Source organism: Nerophis lumbriciformis, linkage group LG33 (genome assembly GCF_033978685.3).
Source record: "Nerophis lumbriciformis linkage group LG33, RoL_Nlum_v2.1, whole genome shotgun sequence".
Taxonomy (NCBI): domain Eukaryota; kingdom Metazoa; phylum Chordata; class Actinopteri; order Syngnathiformes; family Syngnathidae; genus Nerophis; species Nerophis lumbriciformis.
The window spans coordinates 13,838,953-13,864,000 of record NC_084580.2 but is presented as its reverse complement, the minus strand read 5'-3'; the positions used below and the strand labels follow the sequence as shown (position 1 = coordinate 13,864,000).

At 41.2% G+C, this 25,048-nt stretch overlaps 1 protein-coding gene and 1 long non-coding RNA gene across 2 annotated transcripts in view; one reads left to right on the top strand and one right to left on the bottom strand.

Moving 5' to 3' along the window:
- Nucleotides 1-21,869, top strand: part of rab3c (RAB3C, member RAS oncogene family) — a 30,422-nt gene extending 8,553 nt beyond the window's left edge. The window contains exons 3-5 of the mRNA XM_061928997.1: nucleotides 3,965-4,083; nucleotides 7,622-7,746; nucleotides 21,032-21,869. Of these exons, the coding sequence (XP_061784981.1) occupies nucleotides 3,965-4,083; nucleotides 7,622-7,746; nucleotides 21,032-21,222 (435 nt within the window). The 3' untranslated portion in view covers nucleotides 21,223-21,869. The remainder of the gene's footprint in view (nucleotides 1-3,964; nucleotides 4,084-7,621; nucleotides 7,747-21,031) is intronic.
- On the bottom strand, nucleotides 3,262-25,048 carry LOC133576011 (uncharacterized). Its single transcript, XR_009811546.1, has 3 exons — nucleotides 24,885-25,048; nucleotides 12,964-13,095; nucleotides 3,262-4,527 (listed from the first exon to the last, which is right to left on the bottom strand). It is a non-coding gene; the product is annotated as an uncharacterized lncRNA (long non-coding RNA).

The window sequence follows — 25,048 nt, the reverse complement described above, 5'->3', positions numbered from 1 at the left end:
TATAATCACTGGATACATATAACAATTTAATTTTTTTTTTCTTTTTACATTGTTTTTCTTTCCATGATGGCAGGTGAGGCCCCGCCTCACCTGCCTCTAGTGACTGCACGTCACTGGAATACGATCTAGTTACCAACATATATTGGTTACTGTAATCATAGGCAATGTTTTAAGTGACTTTTGAACATTAACATATTTATCATTCTCACGCTTATACTCCCTTTAATGACAAGCAACTAACCAACCAGTCGATAACTTAGACTTAGACTTCCTTTTTATTGTCATTCAAATTTGAACTTTACAGTACAGATAAGAACGAAATTTTGTTGCATTAACTCATGGTAGTGCAGGATAAAAAAGCAATAAGGTGCAGATATAAATAAATAGATTACTGTACAGATAAATATATTGCACTTTTGCATATGCATCCACGTTTATGGATGTATTTTATATTGTCTTTATATTCCAGTGAGTTAATCCATTTTTGGGGGGAGTTGAGGGGATTATTATGATGCGTTCAAGAGTCTTATGGCTGGAGGGAAGAAGCTGTTACAGAACCTGGAGGTTCTGCTTCGGAGGCTGCGGAACCTTTTTCTAGAGTCCAGCAGTAAAAACAGTCCTTGGTGGGGGTGGGAGGAGTCTCTGCAGATTTTCTGAGCCCTGGTCAGGCAGCGGCTTTTTGCGATTTCGTGGATAGGAAGAAGAGGACTCCTGATAACAAGCTAGCGGTAGCAGCTAATGGCCCCTCTTTCACGCTACCAGCAAAAGCTGCCTTTTTTCACGTAATTCTCTATGAACAGCACGAGAGAGAGAGAGTTTGGGGGGTAAAGTCGAACTTCTGATGTAGCATTCCAGCCGTAAAAGTGGCAAGTGCCTTCATTGTGTAAAAGGGAAGGTCAGAAAGTTTGACACCCAAGACTTATTTCTACCGTCCTGTTGTGGTGAAAGCAATTGTTGCTGTACTTTATGCGTCACATCAGACGCTGCATCTCCAGCAATTAACTAATTAAAGGATATTGCTTTGCTGTGTGAAAGTTGCAGATCTGTGTGACATGTCAGCAGTCAGTCAGCCCCGCTGCTGGAGCTTGCCAAGTGACTCCTCTTGTCTACGATTGTCCGAGCTTTGCAAAAATTTGCCTAAAAGCTCAAATGTGGAGTTGGGATTCAGCCTCCGCCCACCGCATCTCCACTTGATGCCGTCAGCCGATTAGATTGATTAATTTCCCGCCAGCCGCACGCGTCCTGTTTTCATTGAGCTCCAATTTCCACGACTCAGCAGCTTTTATTTCCAGTCATGCTCTGTCTTTTTACATGAGAACAAAAAGGAAATTAGAGTAGCACACTGCGCCACTGTCTGATGAACCCAAGACAAAAAAGCTGGTAGCATCTTGTAAAATCTTGTAATAGCTTAAGGCAGCTCTGTAATGAAACATTATCGTCCGTGCACAAAATGTGCCTTTTTTTGTGTGTCATTGCATGCGGTTAAAAGGTTGCCGCTGTGTGTGTGTGTGTGTGTATACTGCGAGCTCCATCTCTGCAGAGTGAAGGTCAGAGCGGTCCTTTGGCTACGCTGCCGTTGTTGCCATGTGCACGCCGACAGAGAGCAAAGCATGAGCATAACCGGCGCCAAGTGGAGCAGCCAAAAGTCCTCCATCATGATTCACAGACGCCCGCGAAACACACTTTGCTGTAGGCGGAACAACTGTGCAGCACAGGCATGTTGTTCATTATGTAACTAGTAGCAAGCGGCATGTAAACACTAGCCCACATGTACTCCTTCATGATCAGGCACACGTCAGTATTTTCATTCAGGTTTTGTAGCCAAAAGTGCAGCTGGCGTTTCTTCTCCTACCAGGAGGTTTTTCACCAGCTGATGCCAACACCTGCAAACCTTTTAGTCAATCTAATAAGATCCAACACAAGACGTTGGAAAGATATCCCGGATGCTCAGTAAAATATGGCTGCCGCTACCGTGAGATACTAAAGTTATCCATTCATCACCAAAGGCTGATTGATCAACTCCGTCGAGGGGCATTTCGCCAAATTAGACATATGAGTCTTTGTCCTGTCTGCTAAGTACCGTATTTTTCGGACTATAAGTCGCAGTTTTTTTTCATAGTTTGGCCGGGCTCCAGTGCGACTTATATATGTTTTTTTCCTTCTTTATTATGCATTTTCGGCAGGTGCGACTTATACTCCGGTGCGACTTATACTCCGAAAAATACAGTACATCGACAGCAAAAAAAGTGTCTCAGTCACGCGTCAAAAGGTGATCGGTCTAATATTTTCACACTTGTAAGAATGTTAAAATGTTACGTAACACTGCCTGTACCATTATAAAAGTTCTATGTTGGCCACGGTTTGACTCTGAAACTGTTGTGTGTACAGGGGGAAGTCATATTTAGCTCTATGTTTTATTTATATATGTATATGTACTATACCGTATTTTTCGGAGTATAAGTCGCACTGGAGTATAAGTCGCACCTGCCAAAAATGCATAATAAAGAAGGAAAAAAACATATATAAATCGCGAGAAAAAAAAAACTGCGACTTATAGTCCGAAAAATACGGTATATATATCCAGGTCTGTGGCCTTGTGGTTAGAGTGTGCGCCCTGAGATTGGTAGGTCGTGAGTTCCAACCCCGGCCGAGTCATACCAAAGACTATAAAAATGGGACCCATTACCTTCCTGCTTGGCACTCAGCATCAAGGGCTGGAATTGGGAGTTAAATCACCAAATGATTCCCGGGCGTGGCCACCGCTGCTTCTCACTGCTCCCCTGTGGGGATGGGTCAAATGCAGAGGATACTTTCACCGCACCTAGTGTGTGTGTGACAATCATTGGCACTTTAACTTTTATAAATAAAAAATAATAACATATATAAACAAGGGAAATGGAGTGTGACGAATTCAAAGTGTGTGTGTGTGTGTGTGTGTGTGTGTGTGAAACTATGTGTGGTGATTAGCTGTTGAGTGTTACCGTTAGTGTTGAGCGAGAGGCGGAAGATCAAGAGGGACAAGAGCTCGGAGGTCCGTCAGCAGGCAGGGAGTCGGGGCTATAGTGGGACGTCGAAGGTCCGTGTCCAGGCGGGAGGTCGAGATCCAAGAGGCAGAGGGAACGCGGGGAGACGAGACGCACAGCTCGTAACGGAGGGAGGTTGTTGGATCGACAAGAAAACATGAGACAAATCAACACGGAGGGGGAGAAGCACAGAGAGAGAGAGTATGCATAGAGCTAGACTGGTTTGGCTTACTGTACAGGACAGGTAGCTACGTTCTGGCGCCGGATAGCAGGTTGTGCCGGCTTAAGAAGGCAGGTCTCATCATCAACTTCAGGTGCGTTGATTGCTGGCGATTGATTGCAGCTGTGCACCGGCGCAGCTTCTGCAGGGGTGCGCTTTGGAGGTGCAATCAGCAGAGCGTACAGACGAGTGCGCATTGGAATGCGGATGAATGCTATTTCTATTAGTTCCTTTTGGAATATGTGTTTCTAAACATGAACAAATTGACCGTAAAGGTTCCAGGAACAGCACTAGTTATGATGCAGAGAAGGTCTAACCAATCAAAAACATAAATAAACTTGCGTTTTATGACACAGTTTAACTCTGGAGTGGATTAAATATATTTATTTTGTTTACAATGGGAACATGTGTCACTGAATAGCATTATACTCATTTTAAAGACATAATTTGTCATCATTTTATCATTTTAAGCTGAACTCTGTTCACAGCTAACATGGCGTAGCCTGAAAAGAAAGAGACCCAAATAAGTCACTGTTCTATTTGAGTGCAGAATGACAGAGACAATCAGCAGAACAATGTCTGCATCATGAACACTATACAAAGATGTGATTAAATGTGTGCACAGCAGCCTATATGGTTTATGCTGCCTTGCAATCTGATTAACGATGGCATGAGCATGACAGTGAACAGAACATGTGTATGTGTGTGTGTGTGTGTGTAGGACACAGCAGGCCAGGAGCGTTACAGGACCATCACCACGGCCTACTACCGCGGCGCCATGGGCTTCATCCTCATGTATGACATCACCAACGAGGAGTCCTTTGGCGCCGTGCAGGACTGGTGAGTCTGGGTTGTATGTATTTTATACTGTAACATGTCTGATGCATCCATGGGTCACATGCAAGCTCAAATAATATTGTGTCTTAAATAGGCCACATTAAGCCATCTTTAGCAACCAGGTTTCTAGGTTGTCAATGTTGCTCTAGAAACAACACGAAAAATACTTACATACAGCAACTCCATAGCTTATACAGCCTTTGGACCTTTGACCTAGATGCTTACTGGACTGACAATTACCATTAAGGCTGATGTCGACTTGCCGCTCATCAGTTCCATAACAGCACGTGACACAGGCTTGCTTGTCAAGGCAAAAAAATATCTGCTGCACGTCATGGAACAGGGCGCACAGTTGAAGCCGGGAGGTGTGTACATACAGTACAACATCCAACCTGCATACTACTGTAGTGGATGGAAGGAGGTGTAGAAGAGCAGAACAAACAGAACCTGAGGGGGGAAAAACAACAATTAGAAGGCAGTCATAACAAACACAGACCGAAGGGAAACATAACATGAATAGACTAATTACATAGACACAGCTCGGGTTGAACACAAAGGCATGCTGGGAGCTGATTGGCTGAGTTAGACAGTGCTTAAAAGGGCGGGGCTAATGAGACCATGGCTGTGTTTAGATCTGTGCACTTCCTTTTCGTACTTGCATTTTCACACTAGGAAATGCAGTGCGAAATGGATGCTGCGCTCAATAGGCCCATACTTGCCAACCCTCCCGGATTTTCCAGGAGATTCCCGAAATTCAGCGCCTCTCCCGAAAACCTCCCGGGACAAATTTTCTCCCGAAAATCTCCCGAAATACAGGCGGACTCAGGTCCTCCACAATATAAAAAAGCGTACCTGCCCAATGACGTTATAACTGTAGAATGATGGAGGGCGAGTTCTTGGTTTCTTATGTGGGTTTATTGTTAGGCAGTTTCATTAATGTCCTCCCAGCGCGACAACAACACACAACAACAGCAGTCACTTTTTTGTATACCGTAAAGCAGTTCGTCTGCCGTAAACAGCAATGTTGTGACACTCTTAAACAGGACAATACTGTCATCTAGTGCATTTGATGAAAGCACTTTTGTGCGTGCCACACAGCAATGCATCAGAGAGGGTGTTAAGCATGGTTCGAAAAATAGTGACAGAGAATAGAACAAGGATGGACAATTCAACCCTTAACTCAACAATGAGTAGATGAGTGTTATGTGTGTGTATATGTGTAATTAAATGAACACTGAAATTCAAGTATTTATTTTATATATATATATATATATATATATATATATATATATAATAAAATAAATATATATATATATATATATATATATATATATCTAGAATTCACTGAACGTCAAGTATTTCTTTATATATATATATATATATATATATATATATATATATATGAAATACTTGACTTGGTGAATTCGAGCTGTAAATATACCCCTCCCCTTTTAACCACGCTCCCGCCCCACCCCGACCACGCCCACCCCCCTCCCCTCAAAATCGGAGGTCTCAAGGTTGGCAAGTATGAATAGGCCTAACATGGTGATCAAGCTTTTTTTTTAATCACTAATTTCACTAACATCTACACAATTCAAACAAAATAGCATCTGCAAAAATAATAGTAACATAACAGTAAAATACAGTAAATTACCAACTTGAAGTAATGATTGATATACAGCGGTGGAAAGTATTGTGATTGTCATTTCCAGTAAGTGCACAATGACAATAAGGGATTTGGAAACTACATTATCAACATTTGGAAATATTGTAATTGAAACAAAGGCAAAGTGAATGCTATCCAAAATAGCTAACATAAATGCTGCTTTCAAGTCTCTTATAAAGTAGGAAATATTATACTTAAAGCTTACATAGCCCGTTCACAAAAAACAATAATAGTTAATGACAGTTGTTAAGACATTTTTAGGGGTTTATGTTCAACAATGGAATATTCCTGGCTTCCCACCACCCTTGAGCATCACAAGGCAAAGTAAATGAAACCCTTGTTAGCCTGACCGTGGTAAATACAGGAATTATTCATTGTAAATCGAATATTTTTATAGCGAGGGCATAAAAAACCTGTTTACGACCTTCTACAGTAAATATGGTTTTAACAATTTCGGAACCCTCTAGACATGAAATAACATCCACATAGTCACCTTCACACTTGTTTAATCTAATATAGTAAGGCTGAGCCAAACAGTGGCCACAATTCTGAACCGCATGCTCTCATAAGTTTAGTCTCATCTAGTGGTCAATACTACTGTAGTATTGATATTTGTAGTTCATTTTATGCTAAATTTAGGCCTAAAGCATGCTTTAAAAAATGTGTTATAGAGTGAAGCGGCAAACTTCAAAGCACCATGTGGTGAGGGACGTCTGTACTCAAACAAACTGAGTTCAAAACTAAACCTGAATCAATTGACTGGTACTAAAACTGTTATAGTCCTATTGACTATATTTATTGATGATATTTTCGGAAGACTGCAAATCTATACTGCTGTACAAGCTGCACACTGACTACTATCCAAGTTCCATTTCCATAGTAGTATGATATTTTCCCTTGAGAAAATATAATAAACTGCTTTCTGAGATACAATATGGTACTGACTGATTCATCAATGTTGATACCTATCCCGAAATTTTCATCAATACTTATGACTGACCTTTGTCTATGTAACAATCATTACCTTGAGAAATACAATCCATACTCATGCACAGACGGATGTGTTCTCTATTGACTTAAGCGCCGCTGACTCTTATTCCGCTTCCTCCTCCCCTTTCTGCCATTTTACCCTGCGACATGTAGCAGAAAAGAAAAAAAGAATTGCCATGGCAACCATTCCTTCCTCAGCTGCTCCTGAATTAAACCGTGTGACGTCTTCATATCCTGTCAATGACACACACACACACATTCCACTCACAGCACCATGTAATGCACATAGTTTCTATTCAAGTAAACCACATCTTTTAAACAAAGACGAGTGGCAACATCACGTTTGTCCGTCAGACTCGTCATGTCGCGCCATCGCTCTCGCTCATGTTTTTGAGCGGCGGTGCGTTCGCTGGCCTACTTTTAGTCAAGGCTGCAGCAGCATCCACCACAGGAGATATTTGCTCCTTAAGCTCTTTCTCTAAATGCAGTAAGTCACGGTGACTTTTCTGCAAACACTGACATACTGTTTGGTTCGCAGGGCGTTATAATGTTATTATAATAGGAGACATTTACAAGTTAAAACCTCTGCGCTTGTGATGTCACACATTGAGCATGTTAATAAGTTGAAGCATGGAACAAATGAGAGGACGAGTCGTGACGACGAGAAAACAATTAACCAAACCACAAATGTTCAGCCCAGAACAGCACTTGACCCATTTTCCTGACAGTGACTAACGCAGCTAACAATGATGCAATCACGGCCAAATGGCGGACCACCTCTACATCCTGTCCATCTCTCTGTTCACGTTGACTCCTTGGGAGATTCTATGCAACGCAGTGACCCACAAAACAACTTGCCCAACTGTGTCTTGTTATCGATTGCAGGTCGACCCAGATAAAAACGTACTCGTGGGATAACGCGCAAGTGGTTCTGGCTGGGAATAAGTGCGATATGGATGAGGAGCGGGTGGTGTCTGTGGATAGCGGAAGGCTGCTTGCAGAACAGTTGGGTAAGTGTGCCATAAACGTAATTGAAATGCACTATATGGAATTGTAACTCCCTCAGAAATTGCACGCGGAAATACTAATGTCACAAAATCCCCGTAAAGTGCTTTCCTTATCACTAGTTGATGCACAGTGCTGTATGTCCATGTTATGACTATACTTGATGTATTTTAGTAAGTTTAATCCCAAATTTCTTAATGGGTCTTGAACTGAAAAAGACGACATTTTATAACAATCCCAAAGATAGCATGCAAATATACCCCCAGTGGCTGTAGGCAACATAAGTAGGACATTAGAGCAATCTGATTGGACGGTAAGGGACTGATCTACTAAGATCCAAATTAATCACATGCACTAAACAGCGTGTTCAAAGTATAAAATTGTGTGTACTGTTAGTGGGCATGTTTCATGTGATCTTCTAAGACTATGTATACTATTGATAACAAGTGCAAAACTGGTGCGGACCATCCATCCATCCATCCATCTTCTTCCGCTTATCCGAGGTCGGGTCGCGGGGGCAGCACCCTAAGCAGGGAAGCCCAGACTTCCCTCTCCCCAGCCACTTCGTCCAGCTCTTCCTGTGGGACCCCGAGGCGTTCCCAGGCCAGCCGGGAGACATAGTCTTCCCAACGTGTCCTGGGTCTTCCCCGCGGCCTCCTACCGGTCGGACGTGCCCTAAACACCTCCCTAGGGAGGCGTTCGGGTGGCATCCTGACCAGATGCCCGAACCACCTCATCTGGCTCCTCTCGATGTGGAGGAGCAGCGGCTTTACTTTGAGCTGCTCCCGGATGGCAGAGCTTCTCACCCTATCTCTAAGGGAGAGCCCCGCCACCCGGCGGAGGAAACTCATTTCGGCCGCTTGTACCCGTGATCTTGTCCTTTCGGTCATAACCCAAAGCTCATGACCATAGGTGAGGATGGGAACGTAGATTGACCGGTAAATTGAGAGCTTTGCCTTCCGGCTCAGCTCCTTCTTTACCACAATGGATCAATACAGCGTCCGCATTACTGAAGACGCCGCACCGATCCGCCTGTCGATCTCACGATCCACTCTTCCCTCACTCGTGAACAAGACTCCGAGGTACTTGAACTCCTCCACTTGGGGCAAGATCTCCTCCCCAACCCGGAGATGGCACTCCACCCTTTTCCGGGCGAGAACCATGGACTCGGATTTGGAGGTGCTGATTCTCATCCCAGTCGCTTCAGACGCCTTTTTTAAATGAGCTTTAACCATGGAGATGCTCTTTTACTGCACATTCATAGCGTTTTGTTCTGTTTTAAAACATGCAGCAGACATGTATGCAACGTTCCCTCTAAGGCAGTGTTTTTCAACCACTGTGCCGCGGCACACTAGTGTGCCTTGAGATACAGTCTGGTGTGCCGTGGGAGATGATCTAATTTCACATATTTGGGTTAAAAACATTTTTGCAAACCAGTAATTATAGTCTGCAAATTATGTGTTGTTGTTGTTGAGTGTCGGTGCTGTCTAGAGCTCGGCAGAGTAACCGTGTAACACTCTTCCATATCAGTAGGTGGCAGCCGGTAACTAATTGCTTTGTAAATGCAGGTAAAAAGGTGTCTTATGCTTAAACCAAAAATAAACAAAAGGCAAATGCCCTTAAGAAAAGGCATTGAAGCTTAGGGAAGGCTATGCAGAACGAAACTAAAACTGAACTACAAAGTAAACAAAAACAGAATGCTGGACGACAACAGAAACTTACTGTGGAGCAAAGACGGCGTCCACAATGTACATTCAAACATGACATGACAATCAACAATGTCCCCACAAAGAAGAATAAAAACAACTGAAATATTCTTGATTGCTAAAACAAAGTAGATGCGGGAAATATCGCTCAAAGGAAGACATGAAACAGCTACAGGAAAATACCAAAAAAAGAGAAAAAGCCACCAAACTAGGAGCGCAAGACAAGAACTAAAACACTACACACAGGAAAACAGCAAAAAAACTCAAAATAAGTCATGGCGTGATGTGACAGGTCATGACAGTACACCTACTTTGAGACAAGAGCTATAGTGATGCATGCTTGGTTATGGTTTAAAGGCATATCCAACAATTGCGACAATGACTTTTAACTGTCAACTGAGTTTATGATTTCTGCTGGTGGTGTGCCTCCGGATTTTTTGAACGCAAAAAATGTGCCTTGGCTTAAAAAAAGGTTGAAAAACACTGCTCTAAGGTGCGCGCCTGCGCAATTGCACACTGCTCAAGCGTCCTCTGCGCACAGCAAATATATGCCGCGCACCAAATCAAATCCCATCTGAATTCTAAACAAAAATAAACACATTTATTCTGTGTAATTTTGCAATGCAACTCTGAGTGACAGTGACAACAAGCGGCCCTAACGGTGTTCGTCGACACTGTTCAATTGAACACCGTTCAATTAGTGTAACGTCTATCGAGATGCTTCGAGGACAGGAATTATATCGATCACTTTATTGAGCAAAACTGTTTATATTCGGCCATAACCACACCAAAAACATGAGTAAAAAAACGTCTCTCTCGAAAAACTAGTCATTTTCTGCCGTACAAACCAGGCCAAAACCAACTTGTCATCTGTCACCAACACGCATACCACTAAGGCACTGGTGCGTTTATGGCCACACAAAAAGTCGGACAACTCAATCCACACAAAGTTACACTATGACTCTTCAGTCATACGTGTGCTTATTCTACTGTCATTTATTATTAATGTTCATTTATTGATATTAATCATGGAATGCTGTTACTAGAGAACGTTACAGGAATGCACACTTCATCCTATGCTTACATTTCATTGTGCAACATGAGGATGTTTAAGAGCAACTAAATGTGATCTCTGAAAGGGGTACACATGATTTCCAAAGCAGGACCCCCACCCAGACATATTGTACAATACTAATCCATAGCTTATGAAAAACAAGATTTACTTTATTTTCATTACAAGTGGGCCAAATCACTAATATTACAAAATAATCTCATGAAAATGACTCCTCTCATTTGAGTGTTATTATAAAAGATTGGTTTGAGACAGGGGCTTCACGGTGGCAGAGGGGTTAGTGCATCTGCCTCACAATACGAAGGTCCTGAGTAGTCTTGGGTTCAATCCCGGGCTCGGGATCTTTCTGTGTGGAGTTTGCATGTTCTCCCCGTGACTGCGTGGGTTCCCTCCGGGTACTCCGGCTTCCTCCCACTTCCAAAGACATGCACCTGGGGATAAGTTGATTGGCAACACTAAATTGGCCCTAGTGTGTGGATGTGAGTGTGAATGTTGTCTGTCTATCTGTGTTGGCCCTGCGATGGGGTGGCGACTTGTCCAGGGTGTACCCCGCCTTCCGCCCGATTGTAGCTGAGATAGGCTCCAGCGCCCCCGCGACCCCAAAGGGAATAAGCGGTAGAAAATGGATGGATGGATGGGTTTGAGACAGGTGTGCTGCTGGTATTGCCACGTGTGATGTTGCTCACATGTGCTCCACTGAATGCTCAGGGAGTTTTTGTGTTTGCTCAGACACATGAACAATTAGAGGGAACATTGCATGTATGTACCACTTCTTTCGAGGCATTTTAAAAGGCAGTCCTGCAGTGCATCGACCACGGAACTGGCATTAACGGAGAACATGTGCTGGAATGGCTCCAAAAGCAAGAAAATGCATATTGCAATAAAGTTTATTAATATAAATGAAAACGCCAGCAGACACAAACGCAACAATTGAATTTGTTTTAATCAGCCCTTTGTTGTTTAGCTGCTATAAAATTATTATAAAATGATAGTAGTTCGGACATCTGGTCAGGATGCCACCCGATCGCCTCCCTAGGGAGGTGTTTAGGGCACGTCCGACCGGCAGGAGGCCACGGGGAAGACCCAGGACACTTTGGGAAGACTATGTCTCCCGGCTGGCCTGGGAACGCCTCGGGATCCCCCGGGAGGAGCTGGACGAAGTGGCTGGGGAGAGGGAAGTCTGGACTTCTCTGCTTAGGCTGCTTCCCCCGCGACCCAACCTCGGATAAGCGGAGGAAAATGGATGGATATTGCTGAATAGACAATAGGTCTAATAATTTTATTTTGGACAGTCCATATTGTTTGGATTCAAATGACGTCACGTTCGGCTCATTAAATATGCGTGGTGGTCAATCTAGGGTCTGTTCTTAATGGGTACTAGGCGCCATTTAGCCTTTCGAGTAGAAAAATGCCCTATGCTTGTATTGTTTTAGGTTGTTCGAACTGTTCAGATCGCAAAAAGGATAAATGTTTTTTTAGAGTTCCTCGGAGGTAATTTTTTTTCATATATTTATTTATTTCAAGCAATGACATAAAAAAGTACATAATAAAACACATAATAATATAAATTAATATAGTGCAAAAGGTAATGTGTGATTGTCCAGTTTTGCCTGAAAGGGAGGGGGAAGAAGATAACTTATTTAATCCCACCCCCAGTTCTCCATTCAGTGATTATTCACATGAGTTCACTGTTACTTTGTTCAAGGATTATAATACAGATGTTGTATCATAGTGGCATTACCACAGGTAACAATAATTATTACACTGTAACAATAATTTGTATCAACAATGTAGGAATAACGAATATACCAACAATGGTAATAGACAAAATGCCAACAATGGTAATAGACATCATAGCAATAATGGTAAGGAAACATTGAGCACATGTTAACACTTTGAGACAGAGTACAACAGCAGGTCAAATTAAAGACCCTCATCTCTATATTTGAACCAGACCCCATGTTTGTATAATAGTTTATAGTAATCAAGAAGGGTGGAATAGTGCAAGATTTTACGAAAAACGACGAGAAAAAGTAGCACACACTCAAAGCCGAGAGAGCAGTCGAAGAATGCACGACTTCGCAGTAATCACTTTGTTCAAGATTTGTTTGATATACTTTTAACGTTTAGTATTTCCCATTTAAGTTTCATCTTGATATTATTTGTATTTCTTAAAACACATTTTCGCTACTAGTGTTTCAAAAAGCATCTATTTGGCGAGTCTAAATTAAAAAAAAAAATGTCAGCAAAACCTAAGAGTTAAGCATTTAGCAAAGGCAGCAATCATAAATGAAGCTTTCAGCTCATAAATAACGTTGACATCTATAGTTATATTTAGATAAAGACAGGGAAAAACATGTGTAGTTGTAAACAGTGTGTGCAACAGCAACAAGGCAACAAACATGGCTTTAGACAAGAAGTTAAATCATGAAATGCAACCTTACCCGCACATCAATGATGCAGGATTGATCCTAGAGAGGCTTGATACCAATTTCCTTGACCCAGCCACACACAAAGAAGTTGTAGACCGCCATGCTTTTCCAAGCTTTCATCTGTTTTGTCGTGTAGAATGACGTCTGGATCACAAGATAGTTCGATATGTCAGGGAACTCCACCAAAGGATAATTCTTGATACCGCTTGACAAATCTATTCCTGATCAAGTAAAGGGATCTTTTGCATAGGTAGATTTGTTGCTCATATCTGCTTTTTGCAGGAAGATCTAGGCCCCTTGGGTACTCAGATAGTCTGCACTCTGTTTGCTGCACAACATCCATCTTGGGCTTGGTTGACCACCACAGCTTTTCACTTCCGGGAAGAAGTTGCATGACGGAAGACAAGTAATATGTTGCCAAGCATACGTAGGACAAAGCTGCAATGCGATCGCCTCCTTGTTCACAGCCATTTTTGCAAACTGCCAGTTTGCACGTCCTTTCTGGATGTACTAAATATAGACGCAAAACAGCGGCTGCGGAACGTTTTAGTCTTGACAGATCACACTGTGTGCGCTAAGTGATAACATTTGCAATTTAACCTCCCAGTATTGAGTGTTCTGATGATCAGCATATGTTCCGCATATTCGTGAAGACAAACACGCTAAATTAATTATTATTTTGCTTACTTAAAGATGCAATCCTCTGCGCCCCAGCTTAGTAGATCAGCTTGGCGTGCGCCATCAAGCTTGCACGTGTTTTAATACACGCACATATTTAGTAGATCAGTCCCTTACACTGCAAAAAGTCAGTGTTCAAGAACAAGAAAACAAAATACAAAAATTAGGGGTATTTTATTTGAACTAAGCAAAATTATCTGCCAATAGAACAAGAAAATTCGGCTTGTCAAGACTTTCCAAAACAAATCAAATTAGCTAACCTCAATGAACCCCAAAATACCTTAAAATAAGTATATTCTCACTAATAACAAGTGCACTTTTCTTGGCAGAATTTTTTTTTTGACCTTTTTGCTCAATATGTTGAATTAACATATTCTTAAATTAAGTAAATGCTAGTGCCATTATCTTGACATAATGATATGCGCTCGGCATCATGATTTTTTCTTTTCATGCTTGAAGTAAGAAATTATTACTTTAAAAAAGTAGTTTTATACTTGTGAGTGTTGATGACACAGCTTTGCATCAGTTGATATTCTAGTTTCAAGCATGTTTTACTCAATATAGGTCATACAATCTCAACTACAAGCTGTAATATCTTACTGAGATAATTTAGGACCAAAACCCCTAAAACAAGTAAAACACTAACATAAAATCGGCTTAGTGAGAATAATTATCTTATCAGACAGAAAATAAGCAAATATCACACTTTGTTTGAGATATTTAATCTTACTTAGATTTCAGTTTTTGCAGTGTACTATGTTCTATGTCTAACACTGTGGGCCTCCCTCCAATAAGTCAGAACGTATATAAAGTATTGAAGTATGTGGCACGACACAGCAGCATCAGAGGCAATGTTGTAATAGCGGTAAGTAGCTACAGTAACTGCTAAGCCAGCACTGATGAGTTGATTGTAAACAGTCTGAACCGTGATGATACTTCAAATGCAGCTACTGTAATCTTCTGTAGTTGATTAAAAAAATCTACACAAAGAGGTTGCCTACAGCCACACCTGCTTTGCCTTTAAAATTATATAATATGTATGCAAAGAACTCAGGAATCATTTCTCATTCGGCAACGCTATTCTCAGGTAATATATTTTTGATGTCGAGACCTCTGTTTAGAGTTAGTCATGTAAAAAATATACCTTCTTGCTGCCTACTAAATAAATACTCAACAGGAATCGACCAGTCAAGGATTGGGACCCTACCATCCAATAGCGAAAATACTTTTTGCGAGATCTCCCTAAAGGTTTTTTTCCTATGTCAGTGAACCGGAAGTAAAACAGACACAGCGATGGAGGAGCCTACCCATCATATATGGGAGAAGTTTATTGATTTCTATTTTAGTATTGGCCTAACATATAGAGACATCAAATCAATCAATCAATCAATCAATGTGTACTTATATAGCCCTAAATCACGAGTGTCTCAAAGGGCTGCACAAGCCACAACGACATCCTCGGCTCAGATCCCACATCAGGGCAAGGAAAAACTCAACCCAATGGGACAATGAGAAACCTTGGAGAGGACCGCAGATGTGGGGACCCCCCCACTGGGCGACCGGTTAAGTGAAGTGAATTATATTTATATAGCACTTTTCTCTAGTGACTCAAAGCGCTTTTACATAGTGAAACTCAATATCTAAGTAACATTCAAGCCAATGTGGGTGGCACTGGGAGCCGGTGGGTTAAGTGCCTTGCCCAAGGACACAACGGCAGTGAGTAGGATGGCGGAAGCGGGGATCGAACCTGGAACCCTCAAGTTGCTGGCACGGCCACTCTACCAACCGAGCTATACTGCCCCAATGGACGTCGAGTGGATCTAGCATAATATTGTGAGAGTCCAGTCCATAGTGGATCTAACATAATAGTGAAAGTGCAGTCCATAGCGGATCTAACATAATAGTGAGAGTCCAGTCCATAGTGGGGCCAGTAGGAGACCATCCCGAGCGGAAACAGGTCAGCAGCGCAGAGATGTCCCCAACCGATGCACAGACGAGCGGGCCACCCCGGGTCCCGACTCTGGACAGCCAGCGCTTCATCCGTGGCCACCGAACCTGTTCCCCCACCCTCCACGAAGGAGAGGGGGGCAGAGCAGAAAAGAAACGGCAGATCAACTGGTCTAAAATGGGGGTCTATTTAAAGGCGAGAGTATACAAATGAGTTTTAAGATGGGACTTAAATGCTTCTACTGAGGTAGCATCTCTAACTGGAGGGCATTCCATAGTACTGGATCCCGAATAGAACACGCTCTATAGCCCGCAGACTTTTTTGGGGCTCTGGGAATCACTAATAAACCGGACTTCTTTGAACGCAGATTTCTTGCCGGGACATATGGTACAATACAATCAGCAAGATAAAATCGTATTATGGTTCCACAAAAAAGCACAGATGATGGGTAGGCTCCCGCATGCGCCATCGCTGTGTCTGTTTCACTTCCGGTTCACCATCGATGTGTCTGTTTTACTTCCGCTTCACTGACATAGAAAACATTTTTTTGCGAGATCTCGCAAAACATCCATGTCCCTTTAGGGCAGACCTGGGCAAATTAAGGCCCGGGGGCCACATGCGGCCCGTAAAGCTTTTCAATCTGGCCCGCCGGACATTCCCAAATATTTTTTTTTAGATCTTTAAGATGGAAAGTGTAGCTGCCATTATGATGTGCAGTGATGTTTTCTAATGACCGTAAGTCTTGAACTATACTAAGTGTTTCAATGGTTGGAATCTGCGCTTATGGATGATATACTACTTACCAGAGGTGTGGACTCGAGTCACATGACTTGGACTCGAGTCAGACTCGAGTCATGAATTTGATGACTTTAGACTCGACTTGACAAAATGTAAAGAGACTTGCAACTCGACTTAGACTTTAACATCAATGACTTGTGACTTCACTTGGACTTGAGCCTTTTGACTTGACATGACTTGACATGACTTGCTACTTTCCCCAAAATCCAACGCTTAAAAAGTTATTTGGGAGCGCTCCGTATTTTTCATTTTCTTCGTCTGTGTCTCTCAACGTGTTGTTCCTGTCAGCTGGTGTGTTGTCAGTACAACAGCCAATCAAATTAGATCTACGTTGTTTTCATCACGCAGCATTCATCCAATCAAATTGCAGTACAACCACCGAACAAGTTGTCAAACAACGCAACAATTATGCCAAAGTTGGTTTCGTTCGGGTATAAAAACTACGACTTGGTCAACAAAAAACGAATTGCCGTATGGAAATCACGCAGTTCGAATATTACAGACGGAGACGCAACAACGTTCAACATTTGAAGTTGCACAAAGAAGGGTAAGTTTTGAATGTAAGATAACGTTTATTGGCTAAGTAACGTGACTTTTATTTGCTGTGTAGTTAAATCAGTGAGGCTGCAAACTCACTGCTAACGTTATAACCATAGACATCTTATAAGTAGACGCAGCATGGAGCGCTACTGCCTACTGGCGCAGACGAGGCGCGGGGCCGCCATCTTGGAGTGGTGATCCGCTCCACTCAGTGCAATTCATTTGGCAGGAACAATGAACTGTCAGCGCATTTAATTCATTTTACCTCACTGAATACCACTGATTTTCACCCCCCTTTTTTGTCATACGTGTAGCTATGATAACAGACACATGTTTTGGCGTGTTTTAGTATTCATAGTTTGCTTAACAGTAATATAATATTCTTATATGCTATAAGTGACCAGACGTCCGAGATCAAAACTGGGATTATAATCCTAGAGAAGGGGAAAAAACGGTAAACTATTTTTAAGTTGAAGAAACAATATGATTAGGTTATATATACATGCGTATATCCTACATAAACAATGTATGAATACATTAGATATCTATATATCTTAGGGACCTATAGACTGTATCTCTGTTGCTGCAGCAGCAGAGAGTTTATTCTGTCTTGACACTTTGTATTGATATTTTCTATTACATTCTTCCCTTAAATGATAATATTTGCAGTGATTGTTTTATATGTATTATTTTATGTAAGTCGCTTTGGATAAAAGCGTCTGCCAAATACTTAAACATAAACACATATAAACACCTGAAAGTCTTCATATCAGCTAAAACCACCAATCTGTTTCACTGGATTCAGAATAAAACCAAATTCTGTTTTACCCAACAATGTTAGTATTTGAATATTGTTACTTGAAGACTTATTCCTGGTTACAATTATACTGTTAAGAAAGTATTGTCTTATACTTTGCCTAAAATGAGAATGCATCATAATCAGTGGCGGCTGGTGAATTTTGTTTTAGGTGGGGCTGAAAGTTTGTAAACCAAACCCCTGTAGGGGCGTCATCCTCCCCCAGAAGATTTATTTGTGATTTTCACATACAAATATTGAAGATCTTTGATCCTTCTCAACTCTGTGGTAATATTATTTTCATAAGATACAACCAATAGTACGTTAATGTTAAATCTTACTTGTGAAAAGTAATCCCCCGATTCCTATTTTCAACAGTCCGCTCATTTGAGCAGGAAAACGCTGAACACCAGCCCGGCATCTTTGTTTTCTACCTGTCAACTGTCAGTTTAGGCTGCTCGCCGGCTCCTCATCACCACTTCAAGAATGCGGCCAAATTGCTCACGTCACAGCAACCTGCGTCTACTTATAAGATGTCTATGGTTACAACGTCATTGCAAACACGGCAATCTGTTGCGTCCACTGCAGTTTGCTACCTTATTCATACTTTTTGTCAAGTGATTTTTTTTAAGCAGGGTTGCATGAGGTACCTACACATAACGTTACGTTAGACAATGTATCACACACAGTAACGTAACGTTAGTCAATGTATCACACACAGTAACGTAACGTTAGTCAATGTATCACACACAGTAACATTACGTTAGTCAATGTATCACACACAGTAACATTACGTTAGTCAATGTATCACACACAGTAACGTAAAGTTAGACGGTGGTCAGCAGCACCGCGTATTTTAGCCACATACAAAAAGACAAACATAGTCAAATAAAGGTCAGTTAAAATGTATACTATATTAAGAATATGTGTACATATTGCATGGGTCCTGACATCTAAAAAGTACAACTCTGTTCATTGTTATGTTCATATATTTGTTATGTTTTTCATGTGTACGCACACATAAACACACATACAGTATGAGATGAGATCAATGAGATAAGGTAAGAACAGGATAGAAACTGCTGTGGAACTAGTTACAATGCAATATGCCATTGAAATACAATGTTAACACTTTTGTGCAAATAAGTACAGTTGCACTTGTTTTTTTCAAATGTGTTTATTCTGTAAAGGAATGAGTTACATGTTTAAAATGACTGGTTAATAGTGCTATTTTGAAGTGCAATGTCAGCACTATCTTTTTCCCTGCAATTTCAAATGCACTTGTTTTAATAAATAAATACAGCATTTTAAAAGCATACACAATCTGTGTAAATATATTAGTCTGTGGTTAAACGACTTGAAAGGACTCGAAACTCAAAATGCAGGACTTGGGACTTGACTTGAGACTTTCCAGTCTTGACTTTGGACTTGACTCGGACTTGCTCTGTCTTGACTCGGGACTTGACTCGGACTTGAGGGCAAAGACTTGAGACTTACTTGTGACTTGCAAAGCAATGACTTGGTCCCACCTCTGCTACTTACTATGGTCATCTAAGTCACAGCAGGCACCAAGCAGTGTGGGTGGAGGAGCGTTTCCACAGAGTGTTTCCAGAGTGTCAGCCTGAAATGCAGGTGTCAGGGACAGATGCGGAAGGAGATTTTTACAACAAAGTTCTAGTGATATATCAGATGTATCAAATTGTAGATGGGTTTATGTGTACCCTTCGCGTTCATATTTCGCTGTTTTGTTGCATTTTTGTTGCATTTCGCGTGATTGTAAAATATGTCGACGGAGAGTGGGTGTGACGTTCATATGTTGTCAATATTCAGTGTTTTATCCTTCATAGTTAATATTGTAAATCCCACATTCTTTATTTTCATTCTGGGTGTCTCATTCAGTAAAAAAATGTTAAATTCCATTCCTTTTTTTAAGGTGGTCTGTCATAACGTTTTTAGCATTCAATCAGACATTATTGTGAGGTTTTGTATTGGTGTTCCTAAAAATAGATATACCGGCCCCCAGAAACATTTTTTTCTCTCTAAATTTGGCCCCTGAGTCAAAATAATTGCCCAGGCCTGCTTTAGGGGCTCCAAATAGAAGTGATATTTAGATGCGGAAATTAATGTTTAAAAACGTGGATTTCCATGTTTTCGCAGAAACTTCACATGCCTGTTTAATGCTGGATTATACATAAAACATATCACATCAAAGCAATCTGATTGGTTGTTTGTGTGAAGATTAATTGTTGATTAATCACCTATCAAAAGTAACAAAATAAAGAGCACTACTCGGTTCCAACCAGCCAAGGTGCTGTTGAATCTGTCTCAAATACCTCTGCTACGGGAGCATTATTCTGCTCATACTTGCCAACCCTCCCGATTTTCCCAGGAGACTCCCGAATTTCAGTGTCCCTCCCGAAAATCTCCCGGGGAAACTATTCTCCCGATTTCCACCCGGACAACAATATTGGGGGTGTGCCTTAAAGACACTGTCTTTAAGGTCCTCTCTCACCTGAAACCTTCACCCCTTAACAGCCGCATGCTGTCCAGGTGTCCACTTTTCCTCCATATAATCAGCGTACCGGCCCAGTCACATAATATTGTAGCGTTGGATGGGTTTAACATTGGTCTTTACTCGGAAATTTTCAAGAAATGCTGACACATTGTATGATCTTTTATCTGGTTTAATAATTACGCAAGACATACTTGTTCAATAGCCATACAGGTCACACTGAGGGTGGCCGTATAAACAACTTTAACACTGTTACAAATATGCGCCACACTGTGAACCCACACCAAACAAGAATCACAAACACATTTCGGGAGAACATCCGCACCGTAACACAACATAAACACAACAGAACAAATACCCAGAATCCCTTGCAGCACTAACTCTTCCGGGACGCTACAATAACATCTACGGCTTTTGGAGCTCAGTGCACAACTGCACACACAACAAGAAGGAGAACGAAGAAGAGACATGGCGACGACGAGTAAGAAGAAGAAATACGCTTGCAAGTTCCAAAATGATTCGAAAAAAGAATTTCATTTCATCCAGAAAAGCTCGAAGGGGAAGGGGTATGCTGCCTGCACCCCAACCCCGCCCCCCCCAACACCCGAATTCGGAGGTCTTAAGGTTGGCAAGTATGATTCTGCTCCATATGTCACTTGCATGGAAACCGGATTTCCGAACATTGAGAGTGTAGGATTACTGAAAATATATGGTGTTAAAATGCTTAATTCTTTCTGCATTCACACAAAAATGATTACGACATTTTTTTAACTCCATCACCCTGTGATCTTTCCCTGTCGCCGCGCAGGTTTCGAGTTCTTCGAGACCAGCGCCAAGGACAACATTAACGTCAAGCAGACCTTCGAGCGTCTGGTCGACCTCATTTGCGACAAGATGTCCGACAGCTTGGACGGCGACCCGGCCGTTACCACGGGAGCGCCCACCGCCAAACTGACAGACAGTGCTCCGCCCCTCCAGCAGCCCGCCTGCAACTGTTAGTGCCCCCCCCCCCGGAGGAGTTAAAAAGGAAGGGGCCGCCAACTTCCTGTAACCTGTAAGGTGTTAATTTTTTTTTCTTTTTTAAACTCTTGTCATCTTGCCTTCCCTGGACTGTTTAGTGGTATAGTTACTAAACGCTGTCGTATTAGAGCAGTGGTTCTTAACCTGGGTTCGATCGAACCCTAGGGGTTCGGCGGAGGTCAAAACACACCCGACTCATCGTGTAAATACAAACTTCTCCCTATCGGCGTATTACGGATACGGCAACAGCTGACTGATTTGCAGGTGTGTAATTTGTTGTGAGTTTATGCACTGTGTTGGTTTTGTTGTTTGAACAAGGTGATGTTCATGCACGGTTCATTTTATGCACCAGTAAAAAAAAATGGTAACACTTTAGTATGGGGAACATATTCACCATTAATTAGTTGCTTATTAACATGCAAATTAGTAACATATTGGCTCTTAACTAGTCATTATTAAGTACTTATTAATGCCTTATTCGGCATGGCCTTATTATAACCCTAACCCTCTAACCCTAACCCTAAACAAATAACTCAAAATTTGTCATGATCTGTGGTCCGGATCATGTTTTGTGTTTTCTGTTTGTTTTGGACTCTTTTAATTCCTGTTTGTGCACCTCCTGAGTTTGTTTAGTCACCATGGTTACTTATGATTTTCACCTGCCTCTTGCGTTCGGGACGCTCACCTGTTGCTCATCAGAGACACTATTTAAGCTTGCCTTTTCCGGTCACTCGTCCTGGCTTCTTTGTTTGCTTTCCGCTACTGTCACGCAAGATTTGTTAGTTCATGATTCCAGTGCTAAGTTTTGCTTGTCTCCTAGCCTATGCTAAGCGTTAGCTTCGAGTGCGATTGGCACATATTTCCTTTTGACTTGTTTTCTGTTTTTTGGTGCTTCTTTGAGTGTTTAAGATGAAATCATACTCCTACCTTCGCGCTTTGTCCGGAGTTGTCCGTTCTGCAAATTTAAGTGGACCCCGACTTAAACAAGTTGAAAAACTTATTCGGGTGTTGCCATTTAGTGGTCAATTGTACGGAATATGTACTTCACTGTGCAATCTACTAATAAAAGTTTCAATCAATCAATCAAAAGGAACGAACGCGCATAAAGATGCGACCCCAGCGTGACAAAATTAAGTCTTTATTACCGTATTTTTCGGAGTATAAGTCGCACCGGAGTATAAGTCGCACCTGCCGAAAATGCATAATAAAGAAGGAAAAAAACATATATAAGTCGCATTTTTTGGGGAAATTTATTTGATAAAACTCAACACCAAGAATAGACATTTGAAAGACAATTTAAAATAAATAAAGAATAGTGAACAACAGGCTGAATAAGTGTACGTTATATGAGGCATAAATAACCAACTGAGAACGTGCCTGGTATGTTAACGTAACATATTATGGTAAGAGTCATTCAAATAACTATAACATATAGAACATGCTATACGTTTACCAAACAATCTGTCACTCCTAATCGCTAAATCCCTTGAAATCTTATACGTCTAGTTCAGGAGTCGGCAACCCAAAATGTTGAAAGAGCCATATTGGACCAAAAATACAAAAACAATCTGTCTGGAGCCGCAAAAAAATAAAAGCCATATTACATACAGATAGTGTGTCATGAGATATAAATTGAATTAAGAGGACTTAAAGGAAACTAAATGACCTCGAATATAGCTACAAATGAGGCATAATGATGCAATATGTACATATAGCTAGCCTAAATAGCATGTTAGCATCGATTAGCTTGCAGTCATGCAGTGACCAAATATGTCTGATTAGAACTCCACACAAGTCAATAACATCAACAAAACTCACCTTTGTGCATTCATGCACAACGTTAAAAGTTTGGTGGACAAAATGAGACAGAAAAAGAAGATGGCATAAAACACGTCCTAGAATGTCGGAGAAAGTTATACATGTAAACAAACTACGGTGAGTTCAAGGACCGCCAAAATTAGTAGGACAAAACGGTGCTCGCCAAATACTGGAATCAGTGAAGCATGTTTAATATAAACAGTGTGCTTTATAACAATTAGGGAGGTTTGTGTCATGTTTGCCCTCCTACAGAAACCATATTAAAAAATCACAAAAAATATTTTCCCCTCAACTTTTTACATTTTTCATACATTTTTGAAAAAGCTCCAGAGAGCCACTAGGACGGCGCTAAAGAGCCGCATGCGGCTCTAGAGCCGCGGGTTGCCGACCCCTGGTCTAGTCTCTTACGTGAATGAGCTAAATAATATTATTTGATATTTTACGGTAATGTGTTAATAATTTCACACATAAGTCGCACCTGAGTATAAGTCGCACCCCAGGCCAAACTATGAAAAAAACTGCGACTTATAGTCCGAAAAATACGGTGCTTAGATTATATTCCCCTAGTGTCCAAATAACTCTAAATTAAGTATTTGATACTTAGAATATGTTCCCCATACTAAAGTGTTACCAAAAACATATAACTTTGTCTTGAATTTGAAAAAAAAAACCAGCCAGGACACCTCTTTCGTTTTGTTGATTGATTGATTGAAACTTTAATTAGTAGATTGCACAGTACAGTACATATTCCGTACAATTGACCACTAAATGGTAACACCCCAATAAGTTTTTCAACTTGTTTAAGTCGGGGTCCACGTTAATCAATTCATGGTAAACGTTACACCGTATGGCAATTATTCCTTAGTCCTGCTTTACGAGTGAGGTAACTATATCTCTAACCCAGTGGTTCTTAACCTGGGTTCGATCGAACCCTAAGGTTTCGGTGAGTCAGCCTCAAGGGTTCGGCGGAGGTCAAAACACACCCGACTCATCGTGTAAATAAAAACTTCTCCCTATCGACGTATCATGAATACCCCCAAACAATGTTCCCTCTAATTTTCCATATGCGTGAGCAAACATAAAAACTCCTGGAGCACATGTGAGCGACGTCAGACGTGCACATGCACGTGGCCACACCAGCAGCACACCCGTCCCAAACCTGACTAAGTTAAATGTTTTATTATTATAATCAAATGACAGCAGTCATTTCCATGAGATTATTTTCTAATATTAGTGTTTTGGCCCAATTACAATAACAAAAAATATTGTTTTTCATGAGCTGTGTACTAGTATTGTATGTCTGGGTGGGGTTCCTACTTTGGAAATAATTTGTACCCCTTTCAGATATCGCATTTAGTTCCCACTAAAACATTCCCACGTTGCACAATGAGATGTAAACATGGGATCATGTGTACATTCCTGTAACTTTATGTTTGTAAAATATATCTTTATTAGTATTTCTTCAATATAATAACTTAATTAATAAATTAAGATTAAATTAAGAAAAAAACATTTAATTTTTCACTAAAGAAGGGTTCGGTGAAAGCGCATATGAAACTGGTGGGGTTCGGTACCTCCAACAAGGTTAAGAACCACTGCATTAGAGCCTAACCTTTATCACCTTCTAACACGAGCAAATAAGACTTACTCTTATTAGAGACACTGTTAATAACCACCATGTTTGTAGTCCAAAGTCAATGTAAAAAAAAAAGACCACTTTTGTGTAGCTTTTTATTTACAGTCTTGTAAGGTTGCCAAATGTGTTAAATAAGGCGCTGGAGGAGGTTGTGTGAACACTTACTGTACTATGGGAAATGACCTACCTTGAATTGTTGAAAAAGTGGCCTTTTTTTAGCATTTCCACCATGGCCTCTGTACTGTAAAGTTGCCGTTCAAGCGAGGCCATCTAAAAAAAAAAAAAACATATTTAAAAAAAACAATCCGCCATGTTGTTTTTGTTCTTCAATTCACTTCCCGGTTCCAATTA